Source organism: Nomascus leucogenys, chromosome 14 (assembly GCF_006542625.1).
Source record: "Nomascus leucogenys isolate Asia chromosome 14, Asia_NLE_v1, whole genome shotgun sequence".
Lineage (NCBI taxonomy): Eukaryota > Metazoa > Chordata > Mammalia > Primates > Hylobatidae > Nomascus > Nomascus leucogenys.
Window position 1 is genome coordinate 91,100,655 of NC_044394.1, and position 27,184 is coordinate 91,127,838.

General features: G+C 50.7%; 2 protein-coding genes across 5 annotated transcripts in view; both read right to left on the bottom strand.

The window, feature by feature from the left end:
* The window catches only part of MXRA7 (matrix remodeling associated 7), a 37,893-nt gene extending 26,487 nt beyond the window's left edge, over positions 1 to 11,406 (bottom strand). For all 3 annotated transcript variants that reach the window (XM_012512494.2, XM_030826965.1, XM_030826964.1), the window contains exon 1: positions 10,997 to 11,406. In XM_012512494.2, coding sequence (XP_012367948.2) covers positions 10,997 to 11,335 — 339 coding nt within the window. In that variant the 5' untranslated portion in view covers positions 11,336 to 11,406. The remainder of the gene's footprint in view (positions 1 to 10,996) is intronic.
* A 1,817-nt stretch (positions 11,407 to 13,223) lies between these two features.
* Positions 13,224 to 27,180, bottom strand: JMJD6 (jumonji domain containing 6, arginine demethylase and lysine hydroxylase). 2 transcript variants are annotated; one of them, XM_030826962.1, is made up of 7 exons: positions 26,753 to 27,180; positions 25,874 to 26,262; positions 24,191 to 24,477; positions 22,203 to 22,338; positions 20,768 to 20,906; positions 19,127 to 19,254; positions 13,224 to 17,103 (listed from the first exon to the last, which is right to left on the bottom strand). In XM_030826962.1, the coding sequence occupies exons 1-7, from the start codon at positions 26,879 to 26,881 to the stop codon at positions 17,067 to 17,069; spliced, it is 1,245 nt and encodes a 414-aa protein (XP_030682822.1). In that variant the 5' UTR covers positions 26,882 to 27,180; the 3' UTR covers positions 13,224 to 17,066. The 2 variants fall into 2 exon arrangements, 1 of the variants encoding a protein (XP_030682822.1); XR_004033242.1 differs by lacking the exon at positions 13,224 to 17,103 and adding an exon at positions 21,670 to 21,763 and having other exon boundaries at positions 18,841 to 19,254.
* Between the last annotated feature and the right edge of the window lie 4 nt (positions 27,181 to 27,184).

The following is a 27,184-nucleotide window of genomic DNA, read 5'->3' on the forward strand; positions in this document are numbered from 1 at the left end:
GAGGACACCAAAAGCTTCATTTAGAAAACAAAAAAGGAAAACAACAATAACAACGAAACACTCTTGGGCAGCCATCTGTACTCTCCGCAACCCCTATCAGGGAATATCAGGTCGAATTCTAGGCACTACATTTTGAGACAGAAAATATAAGACAGAGAAGAAAACTAAGAGACGAATAAAATCCGATGGAAGAGGGTTGGAGAAAATGACTTAATTTTATGGGGGAAAACCAGGTTGAACAATTTTGACCATGACCAGCTTTAAATATAGTAATAGAAGATAAGGGCTGGGCGCAGTAGTTCACATCTGTAATCACAGAGCCTCAGGAGGCAGAGGCAGGAGGCTGGATAGAGGCCAGGAGTTCGAGACCAGGCCTGGGCAACATAGCAAGACACCATCTCTACAAAAAGTTTAAAAATTAGCTGGGTGTGGTGGTGTGCACCTGCAGTCCCAGCTACTCAGGAGGCCGAGGCATGAGGATCCCTTGAGCCCAAGAGGTCAAGGCTGCAGTGAGCTATGATTGTGCCAATGCACCCCAGCCTGGTTCTCTAAATAAATAAATAAATAAAAAAGAAGAAGAAGAAGAAGAGAAGAAGGAAGAAGGAGGAGAATAAGAAGAGGAAGAGGAAGAAGAGGAAGAGGAAGAGGAAGAAGAAGAAGAAGAAGAAGAAGAAGAAGAAGAAGAAGAAAAGAAGAAGAAGGAGAAGGAGGAGAAGAAGAAGAAGAAGAGGAAGAAGAAGAAGGAAGAAGAAGAAGGAGAAGGAGGAGAAGGAGGAGAAGGAGAAGGGAAGAAAGAAGAAGGAAGAAGAAGAAGAAGAGGAGGAGGAAGAGGAAGAGGAAGAAGAGAAGAAAGAGGAAGAGGAAGAAGAGAAGAAGGAAGAAGAAGGAAGAAGAGAAGAAGAAGAAGAAGAAGAAGAAGAAGAAGAAGAAGAAGAAGAAGAAGAGAAGGAAGAAGGAGGAGAAGAAGAAGAAGAAGAGGAAGAAGAAGAAGGAGGAGAAGGAGGAGAAGGGAGAAGGGGAAGAAAGAAGAAGGAAGAAGAAGAAGAAGAAGAGGAGGAGGAAGAGGAAGAGGAAGAAGAGAAGAAGGAGGAAGAGGAAGAAGAGAAGAAGAAGGAAGAAGAAGGAAGAAGAGAAGAAGAAGAAGAAGAAGAAGAAGAAGAAGACGGCAAGTGGTCAGTTTTTAAAACCTCTTGAGGGCCGGGCACAGTGGCTTAACCCTGTAATCCCAGTACTTTGGGAGGCCAAGGCGAGTGCATTGCTTGAGGGCAGGAGTTTGAGGCCAGCCTGGCCTGTAACATGCGAAACGTCATCTCTACTAAAAATACAAAAATTAGCTGGGCCTGGTGGTATGTGCAAGTAATCCCAGTTACTTGAGAGCCTGAGGCAATAGAATTGCTGGAACCCGGGAGGGGTAGGCTGCAGTGAACCAAGATTGCGCCACTGCACTCCAGGCAGGGTGACAGAGCGAGACTCCCTCTTAAAATACATATATATATGTGTGTGTGTGTGTATATATATATATCTTGAGGAAGCCTCACCATAGGAAGAACTTCATGAAAGGCTAATGGCTGATTTGACTATGGAGTACGGTTCCCTGCTGATCTCCAGCAGAGCACCACTGGGCTGGGGGCATTTTCTTCTCTTGAGGTAGGAGGATGGCTTGAGCCCAGGAGGTGGAGGTTGCAGTGAGCTGAGATCGCACCACTGCACTCCAGCTTGGGTGATAGAACCAGACCTTGTCTCAAAACAGTGAGATTTATCTCAGACTCTGAGTCCTCAGCAAGTAAGAATCAAGCCAGGAGAAATACGATGAATACTAAGGTCATCACACAAGAAGGCCCTTGCTGAGAATCTGCCAGGGTTGTCTCACCCAGAGGTCAGGTTGGTCAGCGGGTTATAAATGTGCACAAGGAGTTCTCACTTGAAAACATTAAATACACACATACACAGGCCACAAAACTGGAGCTGAAGGGTTGGGCACAGTGGCTCGCACCTATGATCCCAGCACTTTGGGAGGCAGCAGCCGGCAGACTGCTTGAGCTCAGCAGTTTGAGACCAACCTGCAACATGGCGAAACCCCATCTCTACAAAAAATACAAAACTTATCCAGGCGTAGTGGTGCGTGCCTGTGGTCCCAGCTACTTGGGCGGCTGAGGTAGAAGGATGGCTTGAGCCTAGCAGGCAGAGGTTGCAGTGAACTGAGAATGTGCCACTGCACTCCAGCCTGCGCGACAGAGTGAGACTCTTTTTTTTTTTTTTTTTTTTTTTAAAGCCAGTTAACTTTAGCAGTAGGAGGTTGTATATCAAGTTTAGTGACACTAATGTTAACAAGTTCTGATAACCCAACACCATTGGACCAGCCGAGGTCCTAGCTCAAAAAAAAAAAAGAATACATTGAAAAAAACAAACAAAAAACTGGAGCTGCTACCTGAAAAGTGGACAATCACTTCTGTAAGTTCTATGGCAATTCAGAGGCCACATCTGAAGATAAACAACTTCCATGAGTCCTGCAATGGGTTTTCTCTGGGCCATTAAATCTCATGCAGCCATTTTTTTAGCCAATGTAACCCTGTGTCCAGAAAATAGCATCATAGCCAAGCGTGGTGGTGGCCACCTGTAATCTCAGCTACTCAGGAGGCTGAGGCAGGAGAATCACTTGAACCCGGGAGGCGGAGGTTGCAGTGAGCTAAGATTGTGCCACTGCACTCCAGCCTGGGCGACAGAGGGAGACTGTCTCCAAAACAAAGGAAAAAGAAAATAGCATCGCTTCTACCGCCCAGCAGCAGGGAATAGAATGACTAGAATGACTGCTGCAGCACCCTCCAGCTTCCTGTTCAGATTTTTTTTTTTTTTTGAGACGGAGTCTCTCTCTGTCGCCCAGGCTGGAGTGCAGTGGTGCCATCTAGGCTCACTGCAAGCTCCGCCTCCCGGGTTCACACCATCCTCCTGCCTCAGCCTCTCGAGTAGTTGGGACTACAGGCGCCCGCCACCACGCCCGGCTAATTTTTTGTATTTTTAGTAGAGATGGGGTTTCACCGTGTTAGCCAGGATGGTCTCGATCTCCTGACCTCGTGATCCATCCGCCTTGGCCTCCCAAAGTGCTAGGATTATAGTCGTGAGCCACCACGCCCGGCCAGCTTTTTTTTTTTTTTTTTTTGAGACAGGGTCTTGCTGCCCAGACTGGAGTGCAGTGGTGCGATCAAAGCTCACTGTAGCCTCTACCTCCATAACTCAAGTGATCCGTCTGCCTTGGCCTGCCAAAGTGCTGGGGTTACAGGCATGAGCCACCGCGCTTGGCCCTTTCCAGCCTTTTGACCAAGCAGCAAGCAATAAGAATGCTGAAAACAGGGCCGGGCACGGTGGCTCATGCCTGTAATCCCAGCACTTTGGGAGGCCGAGGCAGGCTGATCATTTGAGGCCAGGAGTTCAAGACCAGCCTGGCCAACACGGCGAAACCCCGTCTCTACTAAAAATACAAAAATTAGCCAAGCATAGTGGTGCATGCCTATAATTCCCAGCTATTCGGGAGGCTGAGGCAGGAATACTGCTTGAACCCGGGAGGTGGAGGCTGCAGTGAGCTGAGACTGCGCCACTGCACTCCTGGGCGACAAGAGCAAAACTCTATCTCAAAAAGAAAAAAAAAGAAAAAAAAAAAGAATGCTGGAAAAAGCTCTGCATGAGGTCCCCTTAGAGAAGGGGCTTCTGACCCTGACCCTCCTCATCCTGTTCCATACATCTGTCCTTAACAGTGGCAAGCCCAGTGTGGCCAAATGCAGGTTGTTCCAGAAATACTCCTAACCATCAGGGATCTGGCATTTCTCCGGAAGACTGTTTACCACAGGCCCAAGCTGGTCTCCCTCCTCCCACACTGTGGTTTAAGCCGACTGGGAAAGAGCAGGGTTACAGAAAGGAAACTGTCTGCATGCTCACCATTTCATTTCTAGCTCTCCAAAGCTAGGTGGCTTTTTTCTCAAGACATATTCTTTAAAAACGTACTCCTTCTTGCTAAGCAGAAAATTCTAGCTGACATTAGTCTGTAACCAAGACTCTTTCTCTCTGAAAGCACAAAGTTTAGCTATTAGGAAAGCCCCTGGACTTCTTTCATATATGGAAAAAAATTAAGTTATACGCTCAAACAACTTTACAAAAAAACACCCACTGGAACTACTGAGCATGGAACTCTACTTACAGCCCTCCAAGGCATCTTCTATTCAGTTGCTCTATATCGTTATAATTACTGTGAATACAATATTTTATGTTCTACCTTTTTACTTATTTCATACTAATTTGCTAATGAATCCAATGTGCTAATTAATGAACATTTGGATTATTTCTAGTTTTTTCCCCAGTAAGTCACTAGGCCTGTTCTGGACTAAATATCTGTGTCCCCTGCAAATCCATCTGTTGAAGCCTTAACCCCCAGTGTGATGGTATTTGGAGGTGGGGGTCTTTGGGAGGTGAGATTTAGATGAGGTCACGATGGTGGAGCCCCTAGGATGCTATGAGGGCCCTGATAAGAAGAGGAAGAGACATCCCTCTCTTTCTGGCACGTGAAAGTACAGCAAGAAGGTGGCTGTCTGCATGCCAAAAAGAGAGCCCCCACCAAAACCAGAACCTGCCAACACCTCCATCTTGGACTTCCCAGCCTCCAAGAGTGTAGGAAATAATGCCTGTTGTTTGAGCAACCCAGTCTGTGGTATTTTGATATATCAGCCTAAGCTGCTTAAAGACAAGGACCTAAAGTGATATAAACAACTGGCAAATATCTACTTGGCCCTCCACTACTTGGCTTCTGAGATTTTGCTAAGAGAACAGAAAGTAGGCCCATATTGCCATCACAAAGGCCCACTCTGCCATCACAAAGGCCCACTCTGCCGTCACAAAGGCCCACTCTGCCGTCACAAAGGACCACACTGCCGTCACAAAGGACCACACTGCCGTCACAAAGGCCCACACTGCCGTCACAAAGGCCCACTCTGCCGTCACAAAGGACCACTCTGCCGTCACAAAGGCCCACTCTGCCGTCACAAAACCCACACTGCCGTCACAAAGACCCACTCTGCCGTCACAAAGGCCCACTCTGCCGTCACAAAGACCCACTCTGCCGTCACAAAGACCCACTCTGCCGTCACAAAGACCCACTCTGCCGTCACAAAGACCCACTCTGCCGTCACAAAGGCCCACTCTGCCGTCACAAAGGCCCACTCTGCCGTCACAAAGGACCACAGTGCCGTCACAAAGGACACGGCCCCCACTCTGCCTCACAAAGGCCCACTCTGCCGTCACAAAGGCCACTCTGCCGTCCACCACCCCCCCCCCCCCCCACCCCCCCCCCCCCCCCCCCCCCCCCCCCCCCCCCCCCTCCGCCCCCTCCCACAAGGCCACTCCCCACTCTGCCGTCACAAAGGACCACTCTGCCGTCACAAAGGCCACTCTGCCGTCACAAAGGCCCACTCTGCCGTCACAAAGGCCCACTCTGCCGTCACAAAGGCCCACTCTGCCGTCACAAAGGACCACAGTGCCGTCACAAAGGACCACAGTGCCATCACAAAGGCCCACTCTGCCGTCACAAAGGCCCACTCTGCCGTCACAAAGGACCACTCTGCCGTCACAAGACCACACTGCCGTCACAAAGGACCACTCTGCCGTCACAAAGGCCCACTCTGCCGTCACAAAGGCCCACTCTGCCGTCACAAAGACCCACTCTGCCGTCACAAAGACCCCTCCGCCCCCCCTCACAAAGCCCACTCTGCCGTCCAAAGGCCCCCCCCCCCACCCCCCCCCCCCCCCCCCCCCCCCCCCCCCCCCCCACTCTGCCGTCACAAAGGCCCCTCCCCACTCTGCCGTCACAAAGGCCCACTCTGCCGTCACAAAGGCCACTCTGCCGTCACAAAGGCCCACTCTGCCGTCACAAAGACCACTCTCACAAGGACCACAGTGCCATCACAAAGGCCCACTCTGCCGTCACAAAGGACCACTCTGCCGTCACAAAGGCCCACTCTGCCATCACAAAGGACCACAGTGCCATCACAAAGGACCACAGTGCCATCACAAAGGCCCACTCTGCCGTCACAAAGGCCCACTCTGCCGTCACAAAGGACCACTCTGCCGTCACAAAGGACCACACTGCCGTCACAAAGGACCACACTGCCGTCACAAAGGCCACTCTGCCGTCACAAAGGCCCACTCTGCCGTCACAAAGGACCACTCTGCCGTCACAAAGGCCCACTCTGCCGTCACAAAGGACCACAGTGCCATCACAAAGGACCACAGTGCCATCACAAAGGCCCACTCTGCCGTCACAAAGGACCACTCTGCCGTCACAAAGGCCCACTCTGCCATCACAAAGGACCACAGTGCCATCACAAAGGACCACAGTCCATCACAAAGGCCACTCTGCCGTCACAAAGGCCCACTCTGCCGTCACAAAGGACCACTCTGCCGTCACAAAGGACCCACTCCGTCACAAAGACCACCCTCACAAGCCCCTCCCCAAAACCCACCTGCCGTCACAAAGACCCACTCTGCCGTCACAAAGACCCACTCTGCCGTCACAAAGACCCACTCTGCCGTCACAAAACCACTCTGCCGTCACAAAGACCCACTCTGCCGTCACAAAGGCCCACTCTGCCGTCACAAAGGCAGGACAGATGATGGGGAAGTTCACCTGCTCCTGGGTCATTCTGGGAAGGCTAGGGTCTCTGCAGCTTCCAGAGCCCACATCTATGGTGAACAGGTTGGTGAGGGCAGAGGACACAGGTGGACCTGACAGCAGGGTGACTTCGGGGGAACCAGGGCCAAGTCACATGGTGAAGACAGACAGATGGAGGCTGTGCTACCCACTCAGACCACTGCCAGAGTGTCTGAAAAACCAACCCCTTTCCCAAGAAATTTCCCAAAGAAGAATGTTGGCTTCTTTGTTCTAACATTCTCTTTTGAAAAATTCCAAACCTACAGAAAAGTTGAAATAATAATACAATGAATACCATACACCCTTCACCTAGATCCACCAATTGTTAACATTTTGCCATCTTTGCATTCTCTCTCTATACACACCCACACTGTGTGAGTGTGCATGTAACTATTTGAATCATGACATGTCATCCCAAAATGTTTCAGCCTGCATCTTCCTAAGGATAAGGACATTGTTTACACAGCCATCTGCCGGTATCATACACAAAAAATTCAGCGTTGATTCAATAAACTTACCTAACACAGCCATTCATTTAAAAAATGTCTCAATTATCTCCAGTATGTCCTTTATAGCTCCCTTCTCTGATCGAGAATCCAATCAAGGATCAAGATTGTATTTATTTGTCATATTGCTTTAATCTCCTAAATCCTAATTAAATCTAGAAGAGTCTCTCGGTGTGCTTCATGACACCGGCCCACTGCCTTGCAGGATGTCCCTACTCTGTCTTTTTTTTTTTTTTTTTTTTTTGAGAGGGAGTCTCGCTCTGTCGCCCAGGCTGGAGTGCAGTGGCGGGATCTCGGCTCACTGCAAGCTCCGCCTCCCGGGTTCACGCCATTCTCCTGCCTCAGCCTCCCGAGTAGCTGGGACTACAGGCGATGCCACCACGGCCGGCTAATTTTTTGTATTTTTTAGTAGAGACAGGGTTTCACCGTGTTAGCCAGGATGGTCTCGATCTCCTGACCTTGTGATCCACCCACCTCGGCCTCCCAAAGTACTCTTTTATTTTTTTATTTTTTATTTTTTGGAGACAGAGTCTCGCTCTGTCATCCAGGCTGGAGTGCAGTGGTACGATCTTGGCTCAACCGCAACCTCAGCCTCCTGGGTTCAAGTGATTCTCCTGCCTCAGCTTCTTCCAGGCACGCGCCACCACGCCCGGCTAATTTCTGTATTTTTAGTACAGACGGGGTTTCGCCATGTTGGCCAGGCTGGTCTCGAACTCCTGACCGCAGGTGATCCTCCTGCCTCGGTCTCCCAAAGTGCTGGGATTACAGGCGTGAGCCATCGCACCCGGGCTCTAGTCTGTCTTTGAGCAGAGCTAGACCCCAAGTACCAAGATACTTGAGTCCTGGCACAGACAAGAGATTTAACTCTAGTGCTATTCAAATGACCCTTGACGCTTTGCCAATTACCACTGTTTGGGAATCCGACCATCCAGCCTTGCTCCAATCCACACGTCCATTAGGTAAGAGGCCTGGCAATCCTAAAACCCCAACCTACACAGGAGCACCAAGAAAGCCCTGAGTCCTGGCCTGAAAAGAGGCCTGGCTCTTGTTCTTGACTTCGTTGGCTCATGATTCTTTGTGTGAACAGGACTTGCCTGTAATGCTTCCTCACAGCCCGCCCTGCGCTAATTCTTAGGAGAGAAAAGAGGTTCTAGCAGTATCATTCCGCTTCTCCTCGGCCTCCCTGCCCTGGCCTGTGCTGCCCTGGGGAGGCAAGAGCTGCACTGATCTCATCCCCATTTCTTTGGTCCATTTTCAGGGTCTCAGCCTATAGTGGCCCCTCCCCACTACACTATCCTTGGCCAAAGAGGGCACCGCACCGTGCACCGTGGGGACGCTCCTGAGCGATCCCCAACAGCAGCTGAAGGCTGCTTCCCGGGGCCAGATCCTTCTCAATAATCAGCTTTGTAGTAGGAGGCAGCAGCTGCCCCAGCCCGCCCAGGCCTCCTTGGGAAGGGAGAGGACTGGATTAGAAAGGAAGCAGTTAATGGAAAATGAAGAGGGAGGGGAGAGGTGAGTTACACGCTGCTCCCCAGGGCAGTGACTTCCGAGCTAACAGCAGGTGGAGTTACCCTCCTCCCTCACTGTTGGTGGGGTTCGCTTAGGGAGGGAGGGAGGGAGAAGGAGGCTGGCGGAGGGCATCACCCCACTTCCCAACCCCGATTTGAGTTATTTTCCCCAGGGGGCGTTTTTCCATATCTGTCCTCCAAGCCCCAGCAGTGTGATCACCAGAAGAAAGCACTGGAAGCTCTTGGAAACGTTGGAGCCCACTTCAGGACAATTTCTTTTCCTGTCCTTTCTTTTTTTCTTGTCACTGACTCGAAGCTCACCAAGACAATTTCTAAGCAGCTTCTTAGATTAATGCCACCACTGGGAGTGGGTGGGATGACACAATATCTGTGTCCCCACAGCACCTGGCTTAATGTTTGCAGGCAGGAGTTTTGGGGGAGCTTTGGCCAGCTCAGGAAGGCCTGGGGACTTGAGCCCAAAGGGGAAGGGCACTGACTTCAATTGAATTCTCCTGTGGGGTGGGTTCTCTCAGGAGGGTGCCTTACCGGGAGGACAGACACAAGCCTCAAGTCATCCTCACTGGCACCTATGTCATGGGGGCTGCCTGGCACGCGAACCCCCATACTGCCTTGTCCTTCAGAGCACCCATTCAGCTTCAGAGGACCTGCATTCACCCAGACAGAGGCAAATTATGCGAGGGGCCCTATTTAAACACCACTGAACCTATTCCTGTAGGTGTCACGTGCTGAGAGCCGAAAGCCGTGTAGAAAGTTCTTTAAGCGCTGTGCCCCACAGGATTGAGATAAGACAGGGCGCCGCTAAATGACATTTTGCACTTCAGTTCAGAGCCTGGTGTGGGTGATAAAGGGCCAGCCCTGTAAGGCCAGGGCTGACTGAGGGTGCATGGCGGCTCCAGAACTGTCTAAAGGCCTCTCCTGCTCCCGCGAGACCTCGATGGAGGCAGGAATCCCAAATATGGGAGCAAACACAACAGATCAGCACATGTCCAAACCGCACCCCCTCCACCATCACCCCGTGAGGTCTGGAAGCCCACCCCAAGCAAGAACGGCAGGGCCTGCCCCCCCCCCACCCCATTAAATGTGGCTGGTTAGAATCCTCTCTAATTAGTCACCCACTTGTCAAGCAAAGCGCCTGCTCAGAGGGGGTCTGGCGCACTTACTCAGCAAAGAGAAATGCCTCTGAGCACAGCCTGGCTGCCTCCTCCTCCCCCGAAGGGCTTCTCTCCAGGATAAACCATTGTGTCCAGCACAGGACAGAGTGGGCACGTAGACACGCAGACACGCTGACAACGCGCAACCTGGCTCTCCTCCCTTCCAAGAAAACGAGCTCAGGGCTAAGAACAAGGGATTACAATCCGACTGGAGACCCTGGCGGTGGCCTGGACCAGCCAAGCGTGGGGAACTCCTGGGAACATGGGCACACAGCGTAGGGGCTGGGATGAGTGGATGAGGGAAATCCGACTCCTCTCAGATATCCACAGGCAGGACAAGGTGGCCAAGGCCGAGCTGACGGACAGCATGGCGGGAGGCCTGGGGCAGAGGCAGGGAGGGCCGCTTTGGGGTGCTCACTGGTGCTCCAGGAGGGCTTTATCCTGCATCTTCACTCCATCCAGGCCCAGCTTACCTACAACCCGGGGGAGTCGGGATGGGAGGGTGTTAGGAGATGTGTAGCTTGAAAACGACAATAAAAAGGACCTGCTGGGATGGGGTGCCTTTTCTTTCAGTCCCAGCCTACGGGCTTCACAAAACACCGCAGCACTGACTCTGAAATCTGGACTTCAAATTGGCTGAAAAAGAAAAGCCAGCTTTCCTCCCTCGCCCCCCGAAAGTACTACTTTTTAAACATCAAGATAACTCTCATGGCAGGCCTTGAAATAAGCCACAGGCACGTGGATTTGGGAACCGGTGGGCGGGAGGGGTCAGAGGTGGGTGTGGAGCAAAATTCCAAGCCCCGGTCGCGAGGCCTGGGAGCCAGCAGCTGCGGAGCACGCCCTGGGCTGGGAGAGGCCGAGGGGAGGGGAGAGCAAAATACCTCCAAACAAACTCCTTCGGGCTCGCCCCTCGCCACACTTTCTGGGGGAATGCGGCGAGTTTGCGGGACTGCGGCTTAGCATGGCGAGACCTGCATTTCCTGCGGGCCGCGGGTTCTGCGCTTCCCGGGAGCAGCCTGGGCTGGAGGCCGCGGCCCCGCTCCCTGGCTCGGCGGGGAACGGCAGCGGCGGCCGCAGCCCCGGGGGTGGGGAGGGGGCCGCGGGGGCCCCGATGCGTACCTGCCTCGCCTCCGCCGCCTGCTCCTCCGCCTCCGCTGGCGCCGCCGCGGGATCCCCTGGCCCTTCGGGCTCCCCCGGTCCCGCAGGCTCCCCGGGCTCCCCCAGCCCCGCGGGCTCTCCAGGTTCCTCCGGCCCCGCGGGCGCGGCCGCCGGCTCGGGGGCGCAGGGGCGGGACGGAGCCGGGGCCCCGGTGGCCTCCGGGGGCGCGGGTTCCGGGGGCGCGCGGGCAGGCTCCGGGCTCGCGGCCGCCCCACGCCGCACCAGCAGCCAGGCGAGCAGAAGGGCTAGCGCGGTGGCCAGCGCAGGCAGCGCGGCCAGTAGCTCGGCCGGCGCCTCCATCGCGCCGCGGCCGCCGAGTGCCGGCCAGCTGGGACCCCGAGGGAGCCCGCCGCGCCCCGTCGCCGCGCCCCGCCCCGGGGCGGAGCCCCCATCGCCGCGCCCCGCCCCCGGCCCCCGGGGGGTGACGCACAGGCTGCGGGCGGGGGTGTTGAGGGGGCAGAGCCCTGACCACCTGGGAGGCACAGGAGGGCCAACCCCTGCCCGGCCTGGGCAGCCTTGACGCTTTGGGGCACAATTTAGCTCAGGTTCAATTTGAAATAATGTATGAGGTGCCCTTAGGTTGTCATCTTTGGCCTTGGTACGGCAGTTCATCTAAGAGCATTTTGGAAATGTAAGTGCTAGTTGGGGAATGCAGAGACAAGCAAACCCAGGAAGCTTCATGGAAACGGCAGCCTGGATTGGCTTGTAAAGCAATCATAAAGCCGGATTACGTTCAGCCACTGCCGTTTTTATAGGCATGTCGGGAGTTGCTTTTAATCCTTACGGTTGCCTTAATGCACTTTCACAGAGGACATCTCCAGATCCCGGCCAGTGAATGCTCCCTTCGGAGCTGAGGCCAGCAGCCTTCAACACAGGCCTCCCTGTAACAGTAACATGGCTCTCCCGCCCCTAGACCTGAAATTCGGCTGCAGGTCCTTGGTCAACGCTATTCCTTTTACCAGACTTTCTTCTTTGCACAATTCCAGAATTGGAGGGTGGGAGGGTGCAATGAAGGAAATGAAGGCTATTGTTTTTGTTTCTCCAGATCCTCCCAGGCCTCTGTTGCTGAACAGTGGATTTTGAGATAAATACGTTGTAACCAAAACCATATTTTCCTACCACTCCCCACCCACTCTTTAGTTATTTTAAATAAACACAGGACGGGCATGTAAGGTATCATGCCAAACATAAGGCCTAATGTTAAAAAAAAACACGGTTCCACTTTTGCTGAGGATGCATTTAATACTTTTTTGGGAAAATTACAGTGCCTGAGCTGATCTGTGATATAAACCAAGACATTAGATGGAGTGCTTCTTTTTAAATGAAGATATACAAACAAGACCCCCCAGCAACAGGGAGAGCTGAATTCTGCTGCACTGCATGATATTAAGAGGGCCATGCATTTCCTTTTAGCGGTGGTTGATGAAAAGAGCCCCCAAACTATAAAATGTGAAATAGGCTTTATCTACGGGTGATTAGCTTTTAACCACTGTGGAAGTTTCAGCCAGTGTATGGTCCTATTTTTTTCTTTTTTTTTGAGATGGAATCTTATTTCTGTTGCCCAGGCTGGAGTGCAGTGGCACGATCTCGGCTCACTGCAACCTCTGCCTCCTGGGTTCAAGCGATACTCCTGCCTCAGCCTCCTGAGTAGCTGGGATTACAGGTGCCCACCACCACGCCCGGCTAATTTTTTTCTGTTTTTAGTAGACAGGGTTTCACCATGTTGGCCAGACTGGTCTTGAACTCCTGACCTCAGGCAATCTGCCTGCCTCAGCCTCCTCCCAAAGTGCTGGGATTACAGGCGTGAGCCTCCGCGCCCAGCCAACTTTTTTTTTGTTTTTTTAAAGAGACAGGGTCTTTCTTTTCTTTCTTTTTTTTTTTTAAAGAGACGGGGTCTCACTATGTTGCCCAGGCTGGAGTGCAGTGGCTATTCACAGGCATGATCATAGCTTTCTGCAGCCTCGAAATCCTGGGCTCAAGTGATCCTCCTGCCTCAGCCTCTTGGGCAGCTGGAATTACAGGTGTGCATCAATGCTCCTGGCCCAGGGCCTTAATTTTGTGCTCCATCCCATTGTTTTAAAGTGTAAATACATTTTTTAAAAGTCCGGTTCTGCTGACAAAGTACATTCTGTTGACTTTCAAACGAGTAAGAAAGAAAATAAGGACAAAACAATGCCAAAAACACAACTCCAAATCATGTTGCTTTATTTAAAATGATGAACAAGTTTCACCTAAGTGAAAGTTAAAAATACCAACCCAATGGCAGATCCATAGGCTTTCATGGCAGACCCCATGGCTAGATGGACGCAGAACTAGGAGACTGCTCAGTGTTCTGACAACTCCAGGAGGCACGGGTGTGCAGAAGACAGTCCCAGTTCTTCTGTAGCATCCAGTCACTTTGGAGACAGCTGGCCAGGGCTAGCTCTCCTCCCAGGAGGTTCACTGGGGCTTAGATGACATTTGTGTTTTTTTTAAAGACAGAGTCTTGGTCTGTTGCCCAGGCTGGAGTGGCTTGATCTCAGCTCACTGCAACCTCTGCCTCCTGGGTTCAAGTGATTCTCCTGCCTCAGTCGACCGAGTAGCTGGGACTACAGGCACGTGCCACCACACCCGGCTAATTTTTGTATTTTTAGTAGAGACGGGGTTTCACCATGTTGGCCAGGCTGGTCTTGGACTCCTGACCTCAAGTGATCCACCCGCCATGGCCTCCCAAAGTGCTGGGATTACGGGGGTGAGCTATGGCGCCTGGCCGAAATTTCTGAACAATGAGACAAAGTTGAGAGCCACCGCCTGGCGGTGCAAGTTCATCTAGTTTTGCTGTACAGGATGTCACATCTTGACACAAGCTAGTGGGGGGGGGGGGGGGAGTGTGGAAGAAGCCGCCAGACTCCACTTCAAATCTACCAGCAATACCAGTACACACATCAAAAACAACTCACTCACGGAAATACTACAGACAATCTAAAGAACCTGCAGCTGGGGCATCCTTATACGCCTACCTCCTACACAGCATTTTTTACATTTACTGCAAAAATTTTGTTCCATCCTATACTCTTGTCTAAAGTCCTAAATCCAAGGCTGAGTCTCTAGTAAGCTTATAAAGCACCTGCACCAGCAACCTTCCCACAGATCTTTAGTTTTGCTACTTTACGAAGAAGCCGTTAACTACCTTCAGTATACATTGGTGTTCATTACGCTTTCATGTAGATCCGGTACGCCTGCATTTCAGAAGGTCTGCACTTCCTTCTACCTGCCCTCACCAGCGGCCTTGTGAACAGCTGCACATTCACTGTCCATTTAGCTTGTGGAGCTTGTCAGGGACCTGGGCTTGTCACCATATCTCCAGCACCTCAAGAGCAGTGCCTGGCCCTCAAACATCTATTGAACGCTTGAATTATTAAGACATGGACATGCAAGAATATAGCAAAATGTGAATGTCCCTCTTTTCAGTGGCTCGCCCCTCAAGGATGTCACCCTAAGCATCCCAGTGCCACTAACGGCAGAGGCGCGTGTGTGCAGCATGGATTCTTCCAGCTGATGGTGAAGCCTCATCCCCAAAGACCCAGGATCTTCCTGATGTTCTAGGTCCCCAACTCTTGTCTCTCCCACTCTGGTCCTTCCATCAGAAGTTAATAGTCCAAGATCCCTTCTTCCAGGACCCAGCTCTTTGGTTTTAAGATCTACTGTCATCTTGGAGAATCATCCCTGAAAATAATCTAACATTATCTCCTTCACTTTACTGTTGTTGGCACCATTCAGTGGAGTAGCTCATGCCAGATGGGAAGAAGAGTTAACTTCTGAACAGTGGTCTCTGGCTACCCACTCTTCCTAGTCTACCTCGGCCACCCGCCACCACTCCATTCCTTTCTCACACACGGTTTCCCCACCTTGCCCCTGCTGTGCTTACATAACGGAGAGCCTGGCTAGCCCACAGAGACAGTAAGGGGGGTTGGGGAATAGCGCTGCTGAATCCCTGGCCTGGCAGGAATAAACAAAGCCTGTCCCAGGAGCACATAATCTGCACTATCCAGACACTGTACTATCCAGACCTGACTTGGGCCTATCACATACGTTATTCCCCTCATTTCTGGAATACTGTTAACAAACAGGAATCACCTTTAGCATCTGGAGAAGGAAAACTGGGTGGCTAATCTTTATTTTCTAGATTATTATTTTTTTGAGAGATGGGATCTCACTATGTTGCCCAGACTGGTCTTGAACTCCTGGACTCAAGAAATCCTCCTGCCTCAGCTTCCCAAAGTGCTGGGATTACAGGTGTGAGCGACTGCACCTGGCCTTGGTGGCTAATTTTTAAAATTCAAAATTTCTGCTCCCCTACCCAGACCACTGGCAACATGTCCTACCACGCCCCCTGGTGGCAAAGAGCCTTTTTGGGCTGCTTTTTATTTTAAACTGAAGTTTAGAGGAGTCGTTGACAGAAAATTGAAAGGAAGGTAAGGAAAAAGGGCAAGTGTGGCAGCACAGGAGCAATGCTGGGAAAAAGAAAAAAGCTTTTTGTAGATGGCAAGAAAAGTCTTTTTAAAAAGCAGGAGAAGCAACACCACTCAGATATTACTACCAAGAGATTATACGTTCAGAGTTTGACTTTACTCACACCCAAACACATCCTGTGCCCACCACGGAACCAAGGGAGCTGTGGGCGTGGGGGTAAGGAGGGGGAGCCGCCCCCATGGCAGGCAGGCAGGCAGCACAGTTCTACCTACCCAGCCACATACTGGCGTTGGCATTTTAGGATGCAGAAAATTGAACTAAGACAAAAATAGACAACCAGCCTCCTAGAGTAAAGCCACATGACCCAAGGTCAGGAAATGACAGTCTGTTAATAACAGTGAGCGGAGACCTGTATTTTCCTGGTTACACCTGTTTCTAGTGGATATTTTGAGAGGCAACAGCACACAATTCTAATGCATCCACACACAGCCTCCCTGCCTGTGAACACTGCAGTGAGAGCTCCTTCCCACCTGCCTGCCAATGCCTCCAACGCTCCAGCCCAGGCAGTGCTTCCAAGTGGGCACCATGGCCTTGACAACCCCTCTTATTCAAGTTTAGTTGAATTTAGGGACAAATTAAGGCAAGCAGGTTAATCAAGAGGGCAAGAGATGGCATCTGCTGGTCAATCCCCAAAAAGTCATCCAGTGAGTTATTTAGAAGTATCAACAGATTGCAAAGACTGGAGGTGCCATCTCTGAATTTACTCCCCGTGTGTAACACAAGTCACTCACTTAACGTCTGTAGGTCAAACAAATGGGGAGTGCTAATCTCAGAGTACCTCGCAAAGTGAGTGCTTCTTAGGGATCCCGTGGTGGGGAAGAATGGAGCCTATTCATACTTTAAGTTCTGTGGTAAGAGCACATTGCACACCGTTCCCACTCTATGCAAACAAAAAACCCCAATGTATCACCCCCCCCAAAAAAATACACTGTACAAAAACACCCCTGAAATTTCACAGTCTCTATGATGATGGAGAAAAAGATAAGGAATCCTAAGACAGACTGAGCAGTGGGTGATGGTGCTGGGTCACTGCCACTGAATGCATTTGTGGGCTGACGGTGACATACTGGAAGGAGGGCGGACTCCACGTCCTTCAGACACATAATTGGCTCACAAAGTCCACTCACCACTCTGTCTCTGTGGTACACAGCTGGCTCTGTGGAAGCTCCTTACCGACATCCGTGAGGTAAAAGACACAAGACATTACAAGGATCACACCCCGCCAGCCGTGTGGTTGACCGGCTCGGTTTTCAATGAGACGGCACAGAACCTTCTTACCCAACATCCCATTAGCTTCAGTGTTTCACTGAGCTGGCCGAGCTGTTAAACTTCTTGAGAATCTATCCTTAGGAAGCAGTAAAAACAGCATTTGACTGAAGATAGGAGCTTGGACCAGGGAAGGAATATCCAAATTCAAAGAAGACAGAGGAGAAGGTAGGAGCAGAAGACGCGAGAACTGAGTTGGGTGGCTGCCAAAAGCTTACGCTGAAAGCACCTCAGGGAGAGTCTCTTTATCTGCTCAGGGGTGAGCCCGGCCTCCACAAGTGTCCCTAATCCTGCCAAGGAAAGTACAACTGCCTGTAATCAGCACGTAGACAGCATGCTGGGTACAAAGCTGGAAGGCAACGTTAAAAGCAGGACCCCCGGGACCCCATGTGGAAGTCATGGCAGGGCTTTCTCCAGAGTTTTCTTACAAATTACAAAGTCACAGATCAAGTGCAGATATAAATCTATAAATCTATAATAATAGAAACAACTTAAAAAGGCAAGAAGAGTCTAAATATGGCTGTGAAAGGACATCTAGGGTTGAGAAATGCACATTCCAGTTTGATAAATTCACTTGAATAAGTCACTTGAATTTTCCCATAGAACTTCAGCTAAACCACAGAGAATGGAGACTACACGATAGGAGGGATTGTGGGTCCTGCACTTCCCCAATGCATTTAAGAAAGACTGAGCTGCTGGGAGACAGAACGTAACAGGAATGTCACCTTTAGCAGTCAAGGGCTTCAGACATTCAAAATCCTATGAACGTCAGTATTAAAACATATATATATATATTTTAAAGACAGGGTATCACTATATTCTCCAAGCTGGTCTTGAACTCCTGAGCTCAAGCGATCCTCCTGCCTTGGCCTCCCCAAGTGCTGGGATTACAGGCTTGAGCTACGATGCCCAGCTTCAACTTCAGTATTACTATCTTCCAACAACCTCTCTTAACACTTCAACCAGCACATCAAACAAAGACCTGTGGCATTTAAAGACCCTAGACAAATGCAGAGAGTGAACAAATTCCATTATGAGCCTGTTACATGCCCAGGTGCTTGCAAATACATGTTTAAATTTTAACTTATTTAGGTCCAATCTTGTACTTGGAGACGTGATTAAGTTTTTATAAAAGCTGGGTGAGGTGGCTCATGCTTGTTGTAATAATCCTACTGCTTTGGGAGGCTGAGGTGGGGGGATCACTTGAGGCAAGGAGTTCAAGACCAGCCTGGGCAACACAGAGAGACTTCGTCAATACTAAAAATAATAATAAATAAAAATTAGCTGGCCAGGCATGGTGGCTCACGTCTGTAATCCCAGCATTTTGGGAGGCTGAGGTGGGCTGATCACAAGGTCAGAAGTTTGAGACCAGCCTAGCCAACGTGGTGAAACCCTGTCTCTACTAAAAATAAAAAAAATTAGTTGGGCGTGGTGGCGCATGCCTGTAATCCCAGCTACTCGGGAGGCTGAGGCAGGAGAATTGCTTGAACCTGGGAGGTAGAGGTTGCAATAAGCCGAGATCGCATCACTGCACTCCAGCCTGGACAACAGAGTGAGACTCTGTCTCAAAAAAAATAATAATAAAAAAATTAGCTGGGCATGGTGGGGTGAATCTGTAGTCCCAGCTACTTGGGAGGCTGAGGCAGGAGGATCACCTGAGTTTGGAAGGTTGAGGCTGCAGTGAGCCATGATCACACCACTGCACTCCAGCATGGGCAAGAGCGAGACCCTGTCTCAAAAAAAACCCAAAAAAACAAAGATTTGATAAATCAGAATTCTCTGCTGCTGTCTGATTTGGCTGAGCACTCAAGCAGCAATGGCAAACTGGGAGAAAAAGCAAGAGGCCATGCCTCAGGTTCTGCAGAAGATGCTGGGTGACTTTTCCAATGGCTCTCCCTACGCTGCTGGGACGACGACTCCGCAGTCAAGGATGCACAGCAGGAGTCACTGCTTTCCCCCAAGACCACCATGAGGAGAAGAGCAATAAGGGAATGTTCTGGTATTCTCAAAGGAAAACATTTCCAAGATAGAAAATGGATTCAATTTTTATTAAATAATGTAAAGGCTTTTCTTGGCACCATTCACATTCTCTTGCCTTTCTGAGTAAAACAAGCCGCGTTTATCTGCATCGGTAGCAGAGGGAAAGCTACTGAAGCAAACGCTAAGTGAATGGGCTCCCGTGCCGAGGGCGTCCTCATTCTTGGGCTCTGTCAGGCCTCCCCTTGTCTGCAGGACTGGACAGGCCACCCTCCCCAGGCCCTGCCCTCGCTGCGAGCATGTCCTTCCATACAGACAACAGCCTTGCTGGGTCACCTGGAGGAGCTGCGCTCTTTGCTGACACAGTCGTCCTGGGAGGTGGTGTCCCCGTTTCCCACCATGCTGCATGTCCTCCTCTTCTTCCTGCGGTGCACTGTCCCATCGCCCTCGGATCCAGACTCGCACTGGACACAGGAGGAGAGAAAACAAGGAGTCAACCTGGATGCAACCCACTTCTTCATTAAACAAACCTCTGACCTCAGGAGACACCACAGATATCGGTCACTTTCTCCCAGATGCAAAGCAGTCATTACGGCAGCTCCACAATGCAGCCTTCATAGCCACCTCCTTGGATGCTCCTGGCTCCCTAAGAATTTCAAACTTCCCTCAGAGGCCAAGTATCCTCCACTGTTCTCTTAACGGTGCGGTTATTTGTCTGAATACGATACCCACTGTAAAATTCTTTTAGTCAGAATTCTGAAAGTACATTAGGAGATTTCACTCTACCAATAGAGCTTGATGCATGAAAGAAGTAGGTACAGCACTGAGCATTCCCAGAGCCCGTTCCCCACCTGAAGAGAAAAGACTCAATCAGTAGACTGTGTGAACAGACAGAATTTTTTTTTTTTTTGAGACAAAGTCTTACTCTGTTGCCCAGGCTGGAGTGCAGTGGTATGATCTTGGCTCACTGTAGTCTTCGCCTCCTGGGTTCAAGCGATTCTCCCGCCTCAGCCTCCTGAGTAGCTGGGATTACAGGTGTGCACCACCACGCCCAACTAATTTTTGTATTTTTAGTAGACACTGGATTTCATCATGTTGGCCAAGCTGGTCTTGAACTCCTGACCTCAAGTAATCTACCCGCTTTGGCCTCCCAAAGTGTTGGGGGTAACAGGTGTGAGCCACTGCACCAGGCTGAGATAGAAGTTTCATCTGTTAAAGGTGCAGGGCCCTCTCACCCAGTATTACTGTCAGCTTCAAGTTTAAGGTTACTGGATTTGCTGAATTTCCAGGCTTACAATTCACCATCCATGAGGGAAATTCTTCATATGAGCTTTGAGGTCAGAAGGATGAGTTTGAAATCTGACACTGCTGCTTCATCTTGAGCCATTTACTTCACTAAATCCCCAAATACCCCTGATACCTCGAGGCTATTTTAACAATTCTTAGCCGGGCGCGGTGGCTCATGCCTGTAATCCCAGCACTTTCGGAGGCTGGGGCGGGTGGATCACCTGAGGTCAGGAGTTCGAGACCAGCCTGGCCAACATAGTGAAGCCCTACTAAAGTATATAGAGTTTATAGTATCTACTAAAAATACAAAAAATTAGCTGGGTGTGGTGGCATGAGCCTGTAATCCCAGCTACCAGGGAGGCTGAGGCAGGAGAATCGCTTGAACTTGGGAGGCAAAGCTTACAGTAAGCCGAGATCTCACCATTGCACTCCAGCCTGAGCAACGAGAGCAAACTCAGTCTCCAAACAAACAAACAAACAAAAAAAACAATTCATGCACATGAGCGAAGCTGTAAAATGGGCAAGATACACCACTCAGCAGGAATGGTGACAACTGTGTAACCCTTAGAACAAGGTGGAAAAACTTTCATATCCTTCTCCTGGATAGGAGGAGGAAGAGTCACACCTGGTTATGACTGAGTTGCATGAGCCTTGGAGGCTCCAGGAGCCAGCCAGAGGGCAAGGCCTCACCTCTGAGTCGGAGTCTGACGAACTGGAGCTGGAGGAGCTGGAAGAGTCACTGGAGCTGTCGGAAGCTATCCCTGTGGACTCCTGAAGGTCAACCGAGTCTGCCAGGACTGCCAACTCGGGGTGCTCTTGCTTCAAGATCCTGAGAGGCAAGAAGTGGTGTTCTCAGTGCACTGACAGCCATACCCACTCACAAGGACTCACTCAGAGTTGAGGCCTGTGTCTCTCAGAAACACCTGGGAATGCCAGGTGTGTCCGTTCAGAATGGGTACTGTATAATGGTGAGGACAAAACCCCAGGCTGGGAACAAGAGAAACCCAATACGGTGCCCATGTTTTTCTGCAAGGAAAACTATACTAACTACACACAATTTACTACCACCTGCACAAATGAGCCAGCCATGCCACCAATACACGAGGCAAAATTTTCCTTAAGTTAGTCTTAGTTTTATTCCCTTAGGAGAAAAAGTTCCTCTTCCTAGTTTTATTTCCTGAACCTCTCCCAGCTGATTTTTAAAAAATCTTTCCTTTCCACAGCACAGCACATAATGATCAGAGTTGCATTGGTTAGATTCTATTTCTAAGAGTAGAAACAATTAGATTTGTAAGAAATACGAGGTGTCAAATAACAGAGATGGTCCCCCCTCACTGGGAGCGTAAAACTGAACTGAAGAGCAGCAGCCCTCCCCTTCAGAAACCTCATCTGGCATCCACTGTAACCAGTGATAAAAGACTTGTTGTATAATAAGGCCTGCAGTGTGACCAAATCGCAGCACGCAGTGGCCTAAGGGGCGGGGTAAGTGGGCCTCAGATGCCCAAGAGTCCAGGGAGAACAGAAGCCACCACCCTTACTGGCCCTCTCAGCAGGGAGGCTGAGCATGGAACAAGCCAGAATCCCTCTCTTACCCCGAGAGCTGGTCCCTCCAGGTCAGGGTTGGGACACAGTGGCACGGGGTGGCTGTGGGTGGCTTGCACTGCCGCTGCCCGTGCTGTATCTGTTCTGTGGATAAACAGAGGAGCTAAGTCTCCAGGGCAGTCACCTCACTCACAAGAACTGAAGGTATTAAGTTCAAATGGGAACAATGCTTCTAGGTAAGAAAAAGAAACCCAAATAAAACCCAAATAAAATGATTTTAGCTAGCGCTAGCTTTGGAAAACCAAACACAAAACAAAACGAGAAACAATCCCAATTATGACGTCTTGACTGAGTGGCTTGGATTCAACATGCAGAGTCTCACCCTGCCACCTCGAGGCTGGCAAACACCCTGAGGACTCGCCCTGACCTTGGCCCCTCTCTCCTCTACCCAGAGGGTTGGCAACCCCAGCTTTGCCCAGGCCGGTCTACGATCAGCACACGGCATCGCGGCAGTGGACTAGCCAATTTAACTCTGGGGTCAAAATTGAAACCAAGCAGAAATAAGAAAAAAAATGACTCTCACCTATACCATTTCCTTGATAACTTTGGTCTCCCTCTTACCGTCTTGTGCCATACCACAGGGAAGTTGGTGCTGCTGGCAAAATTTTGGGTGATGGCGATAGTGGTGTCGAGATTGAGGACAACATGCCACCAGCCTCCTGAAATCCAACAAGTAAACAGTTAAACAAGGTTTGATCCTATACCTAATTACTGTATAACACACACAGCAGAAATTGGGAACTCCTATCCATAAGGGAGAGCCTACAGAGACATGATACAGGGTAGTAAACGTTCCTTCTGATCCAGGGATTGCAAACTTGTTTGTGTAAATCAAGTTTTATCGGAGCACAGCCATGTCCACCTGGTGACAGATTGTCTAGGGCTGCTTTCCAGCTACAAGGACAGAGTTGAGCAGTTGTGACAGTCTGGCTTACCTAAAATATTTACTCCCCGGCCCTTTATAGAAAAAGTTTGTTTCCTCCTGTTAGTCCAAAGCTGTGACCAAAAGTGCAAACGCATAAAGTTCTTCAGCCTCTAGGAAGAGGACACCTACTTTAAATACGCTTACTTTCCTTCACTTATCAAAGTGCAGTTGTCTGGTGTGGGATTTCCTGACTCAACCCGGACAGTGCTATACTGCATCAAAAACTCAATTTAGGCTGGCCTTGGTGGTTCACACCTATAATCCCAGCACTTTGGGAGGCTGAGGCAGGAGGCTTGTTTGAACCAAGGAGGCCAGCCTGGGTAACAGTGAGACCTCCAACTCAATTTACAGAATTAAACCCTGGCCGGTGGTGGTGGCTCACGCCTGTAATCTTAGCACTTTGGGAGGCCGAGACGGGTGGGTTGCCTGAGCTCAAGAGTTCAAGACCAGCCTGGGCAACTCGATGAAACACCATCTCTACTAAAATACGAAAGATTAGCTGGGTGTGGCGGCATGCGCCTGTATTCGCAGCTACTTGGGAGGCTGAGACGAGAATCGCTTGAACCTGGGAGGCGGAGGTGGTAGTGGGCCGAGATTGTGCCATTGTGCTCCAGCCTGGGTGACAAAGCGAGACTCGGTCTCAAAAAAAAAAAAAAAAGAATTAAACCCCAATTTACAGAAACACAAACAAGCCGCTACACATATACAAAGACAATAGGTAACTACTGCAAACAAAGAAAAGTTGTATCTTTACATACAATTTTTTTTTTTTTTTTGAAATGGAGTTTTGCTCTGTCACCCAGGCTGGAGTGCAGTGACACAATCTCAGCTCACTGCAGCCTCCTTTTCTGGATTCAAGTGGTTCTCCTGCCTCAGCCTCCTGAGTAGCTGGGATTACAAGCGCCCACCACCACGCCTGATTAATTTTTGTATTATTAGTAGAGACAGGGTTTCACCATGTTGGCCAGGCTGATCTTGAACTCCTGACCTCAAGTGATCCACCCACTTCGGCCTCCCAAAGTGCTGATATTACAGGTGTGAGCTACCGCACTTGGCCTACACACAGTTTATCAGGTTTTATAGCCGTATAAAATGTGAACAAGAGCTCGCAAAGTATGTGACGCTATAGCTACGTTACTGTCAGAGGTGAGTACCAGTTCATTTACCAGGCAGCATCCAAAGGATTTTTTGGACTCACTCTCTAACAGTTCTGCTCCAAAATGACAAAATATTGAAATCAAAGAATGTACTTTCTTTTTTTTTTTTTTTTTTGAGCTGGAGTCTCGCTCTGTTGCCCGGGCTGGAGAGCAGTGGCGCGATCTCGGCTCACTGCAACCTCCGCCTCCTGGGTTCACGTCATTCTCCTGCCTCAGCCTCCCGAGTAGCTGGGACCTATAGGCGCCCACCACCACGCCCGGATAATTTTTTTGTATTTTTAGTAGAAATGGGGTTTCATCGTGTTAGCCAGGATGGTCTCGATCTCCTGACCTCGTGATCCGCCCGCCTCGGCCTCCCAAAGTGCTGGGATTACAGGCGTGAACCACCGCGCCTGGCAAAGAATGTACTTTCTTCCAGTTCATCTATACCTGGTACAAAGACAGTCTCTCCTGGTTTTTGTAAGATTTCCAGGGGTTTGAATTCAGGTGGCCAGGTTGGAAGCTGTGTCCGGGGATAAATAACATTAAACCAGGTAATAGCTTCGTCTTGCTGGTTCCCTCCTTCTTCTCGGGTCACCTTGATGAGTTCCCTGGGAGTGCTAGTAGGAAACAGGCACCAGCGTTTGTGGCCCTGAACTAAGGCATTCCAGGCACTGGTTCCCAGAGGGTCGATGTGAATCCCAGTTCCAGAGCGTGGTGGCCCCATCACAAACCACCTACAGAATGGAGATATCCAAGATGTGAAGTGTAATTTAGTTACACACATACCACACAAACTAAGTTTTTAGTTTTTCTTTTTTTTTTGAGAATCTTGCTCTATCACCCAGGCTGGAATGCGGTGGCGTGATCTTGGCTGACAGCAACCTGTGCTTCCCCAGGTTCATGTGATTCTCCTGCCTTAGCCTCCTGAATAGCTGGGATTACAGACACACGCCACCACACCTGGCTAATTTTTGTACTTTTAGTAGAGACGGGGTTTCACTATGTTGCCTAGGCTGGTCTTGAACTCCTGGCCTCAAGTGATCACCTGCCTCGGCCCCCCAAAGTGCTGGAATAACAGGCTTGAGCCACTGCACCTGGCCAGGTTTTAATTTTATGTGATATATCATCTTTATTTCAGAGATTATATAAATTCTGGTATACAGAAACACTGAGTGCATTGTTCATGGACTGATTCCTAACAAAATAAGAAAAATCAGCTAGGGCGGTAGCTCACGCCTGTAATCCCAGCACTTTGGGAGGCCGAGGTGGGTGCATCACCTGAGGTCAGGAGTTCGAGACCAGCCTGACCAATATGGTGAAACCCCATCTCTATTAAAAATACAAAAATTAGCCGGGTGTGATGGTGGGCACCTGTAATCCCAGCTACTCAGGAGGCTGAGACAGGAGGATTGCTTGAACCCGGGAGGCGGGGGCTGCAGTGAGCCGGGATTGCAGCACTGCACTCCAGCCTGGGTGACAGAGGGAGACTCCATCTCAATAAAGAAAAAAAAGATCACGAATGTGGTTTATTGCTGGACTTTATTAAAACTTCCCTTAGAGATTAGTGGTTCAACTTTAGCTGCACATTCAAGTCACCTGAAGAGCTTTCAGAAATTCTGATGCCCAGGCATCACCCGAATTAAATCAGTCTGGCCCCCCAGTAGAGCCCAGGCAGGCCTCAGGAGCCCCCTAAGTGAGTTCAATGTACAGCCGAGGGAATACTCACTGTTTCGAAAAAAGATTACCAACTGAACTCAGCGAGCAAATGCTGTTGTAGATAAGATTTTAACCGCAGGCTGGGCGCGGTGGCTCACACCTGTAATCACAGCACTTTGGGGGGCCGAGGCAGGCAGATCACCTGAAGTCGGGAGCTCGAGACCAGCCTGACCAACATGGTGAAACCCCGTCTCTACTAAAAATACAAAATTAGCTGGGCGTGGTGGCGCATGCCTGTAATCCCAGTTAGGAGGCTGAGGCAGGAGAATCGGTTGAACTCGGGAGATGGAGGTTGCCGTTAGCCGAGATCGCACCACTGCACTGCAGCCTGGGCAACAGGAGTGAAGCTCCGTCTCAAAAAAAAAAAAGAAAGAAAGAAAAGGATTTTAACCACTTAGCTGCAGAATACTTTACCTGTAAGGGGGCCTGCGCTTCTCCCCAGCATACTGGAAAAGGTCATCAGTGAAAAACTTGGGCACCTTGTAGTCTTCCAAAAGTTTCCTTCTTTTAGGGTGTTCACCATAGCTGCTGTCAAAGATGTAAAGGGGACTGTCATCTCGAGTGCTCTCCATGTACTCGATGTAGTATTTCATCTTCATCTTCACTGAGTAGCCATCGTTATCCTCACCACACTTGAACTTCTGGTTCCGATATTTCCTTTTTAGGCGCTCCAGAGTCCATTTCTCCTGCGCAGACCAGCCCTCTTGGGCATTCAACAAAACCACGGGCTTGTAAGGTCTTTCATACCGCTCCACAAATTCTTCCACAGACAGCTGTAAAGCATCTGCCCTTTCCACGTTATCCTGAGGGAATTAAAAAAGACCTGTCCAGTTAAAAAAAAAAAAAAAGTCCAGTGGCACATAAGGGTGTCCCCAAGGCCAACTGGTAATAGCAAACCGAAGGAAGTTGACTCTCGTCTGGCTCCTCGGGGTGGGGGGAGGGCGCGTGCGTGAGGCCACGTAGTTCCTAGAGCCACCCCCCATGAGCCTTGACAGCCAGGTCCCCTAGGGGACCCGCCGCCCAAAGGAGTCAGGTACGACCGGCCTTCTAGTTGAGAGCTCCACAGGCGTGGGACTCCCGTCGTCCGCCGGAGCAGACGGGCGGCCACAGCATGGGAGGAAGCAGGCCCGCCCCGGAATCCGCGCCTGGGGGACCCCAAACTCCGCGGGGTGCGGGTGAGCCTCTACGAGGTCCCGGGCGCTCGGGGCGAGGGCAGCCCCGGGCCCAGAGAAAAGTGCGCAGCGGCTGGAGGTGCCGATGCCCGGCCTGGCCACCCCCGCCCAACCCGCTCACCGCCACGGCCGCCGGGCTCAGCGAGAAGCTCTCGTAGTAGTTGTGCCGGGTCCAATCCAGCGAGTCCTTGAGCTCTGGCCGCGCACTCCTCTTGGCCTCGCGGATGCGCTTCTTGCTCTTGTGGTTCATTCTGCGGGGTCGCCAGCTGGTTCCACTACGATCTCGGCGCAGCCCGCTTCCTGACACTAACGTAACCCTCCCCGGCCTGGGCGGCGGCGACGGCGGCACCCAAACGCCCTTCGCTCCGTCCCGGCGCCTTTAAAGTCGCCTTCCAGAAAATTCACTCCCCAGCCACCTCCCGAGCCTCGGGTTGGGCAAGCGGTCGCCGTCTTTCCCGCCCCCACGCCTCTCGCCGTCTTCCATTGGCTTCGGCTCTCCTGGGGTCCGCCTTCACACACGGCCGGCCTCCGCCATGTTGGGAAGGTCACGTCG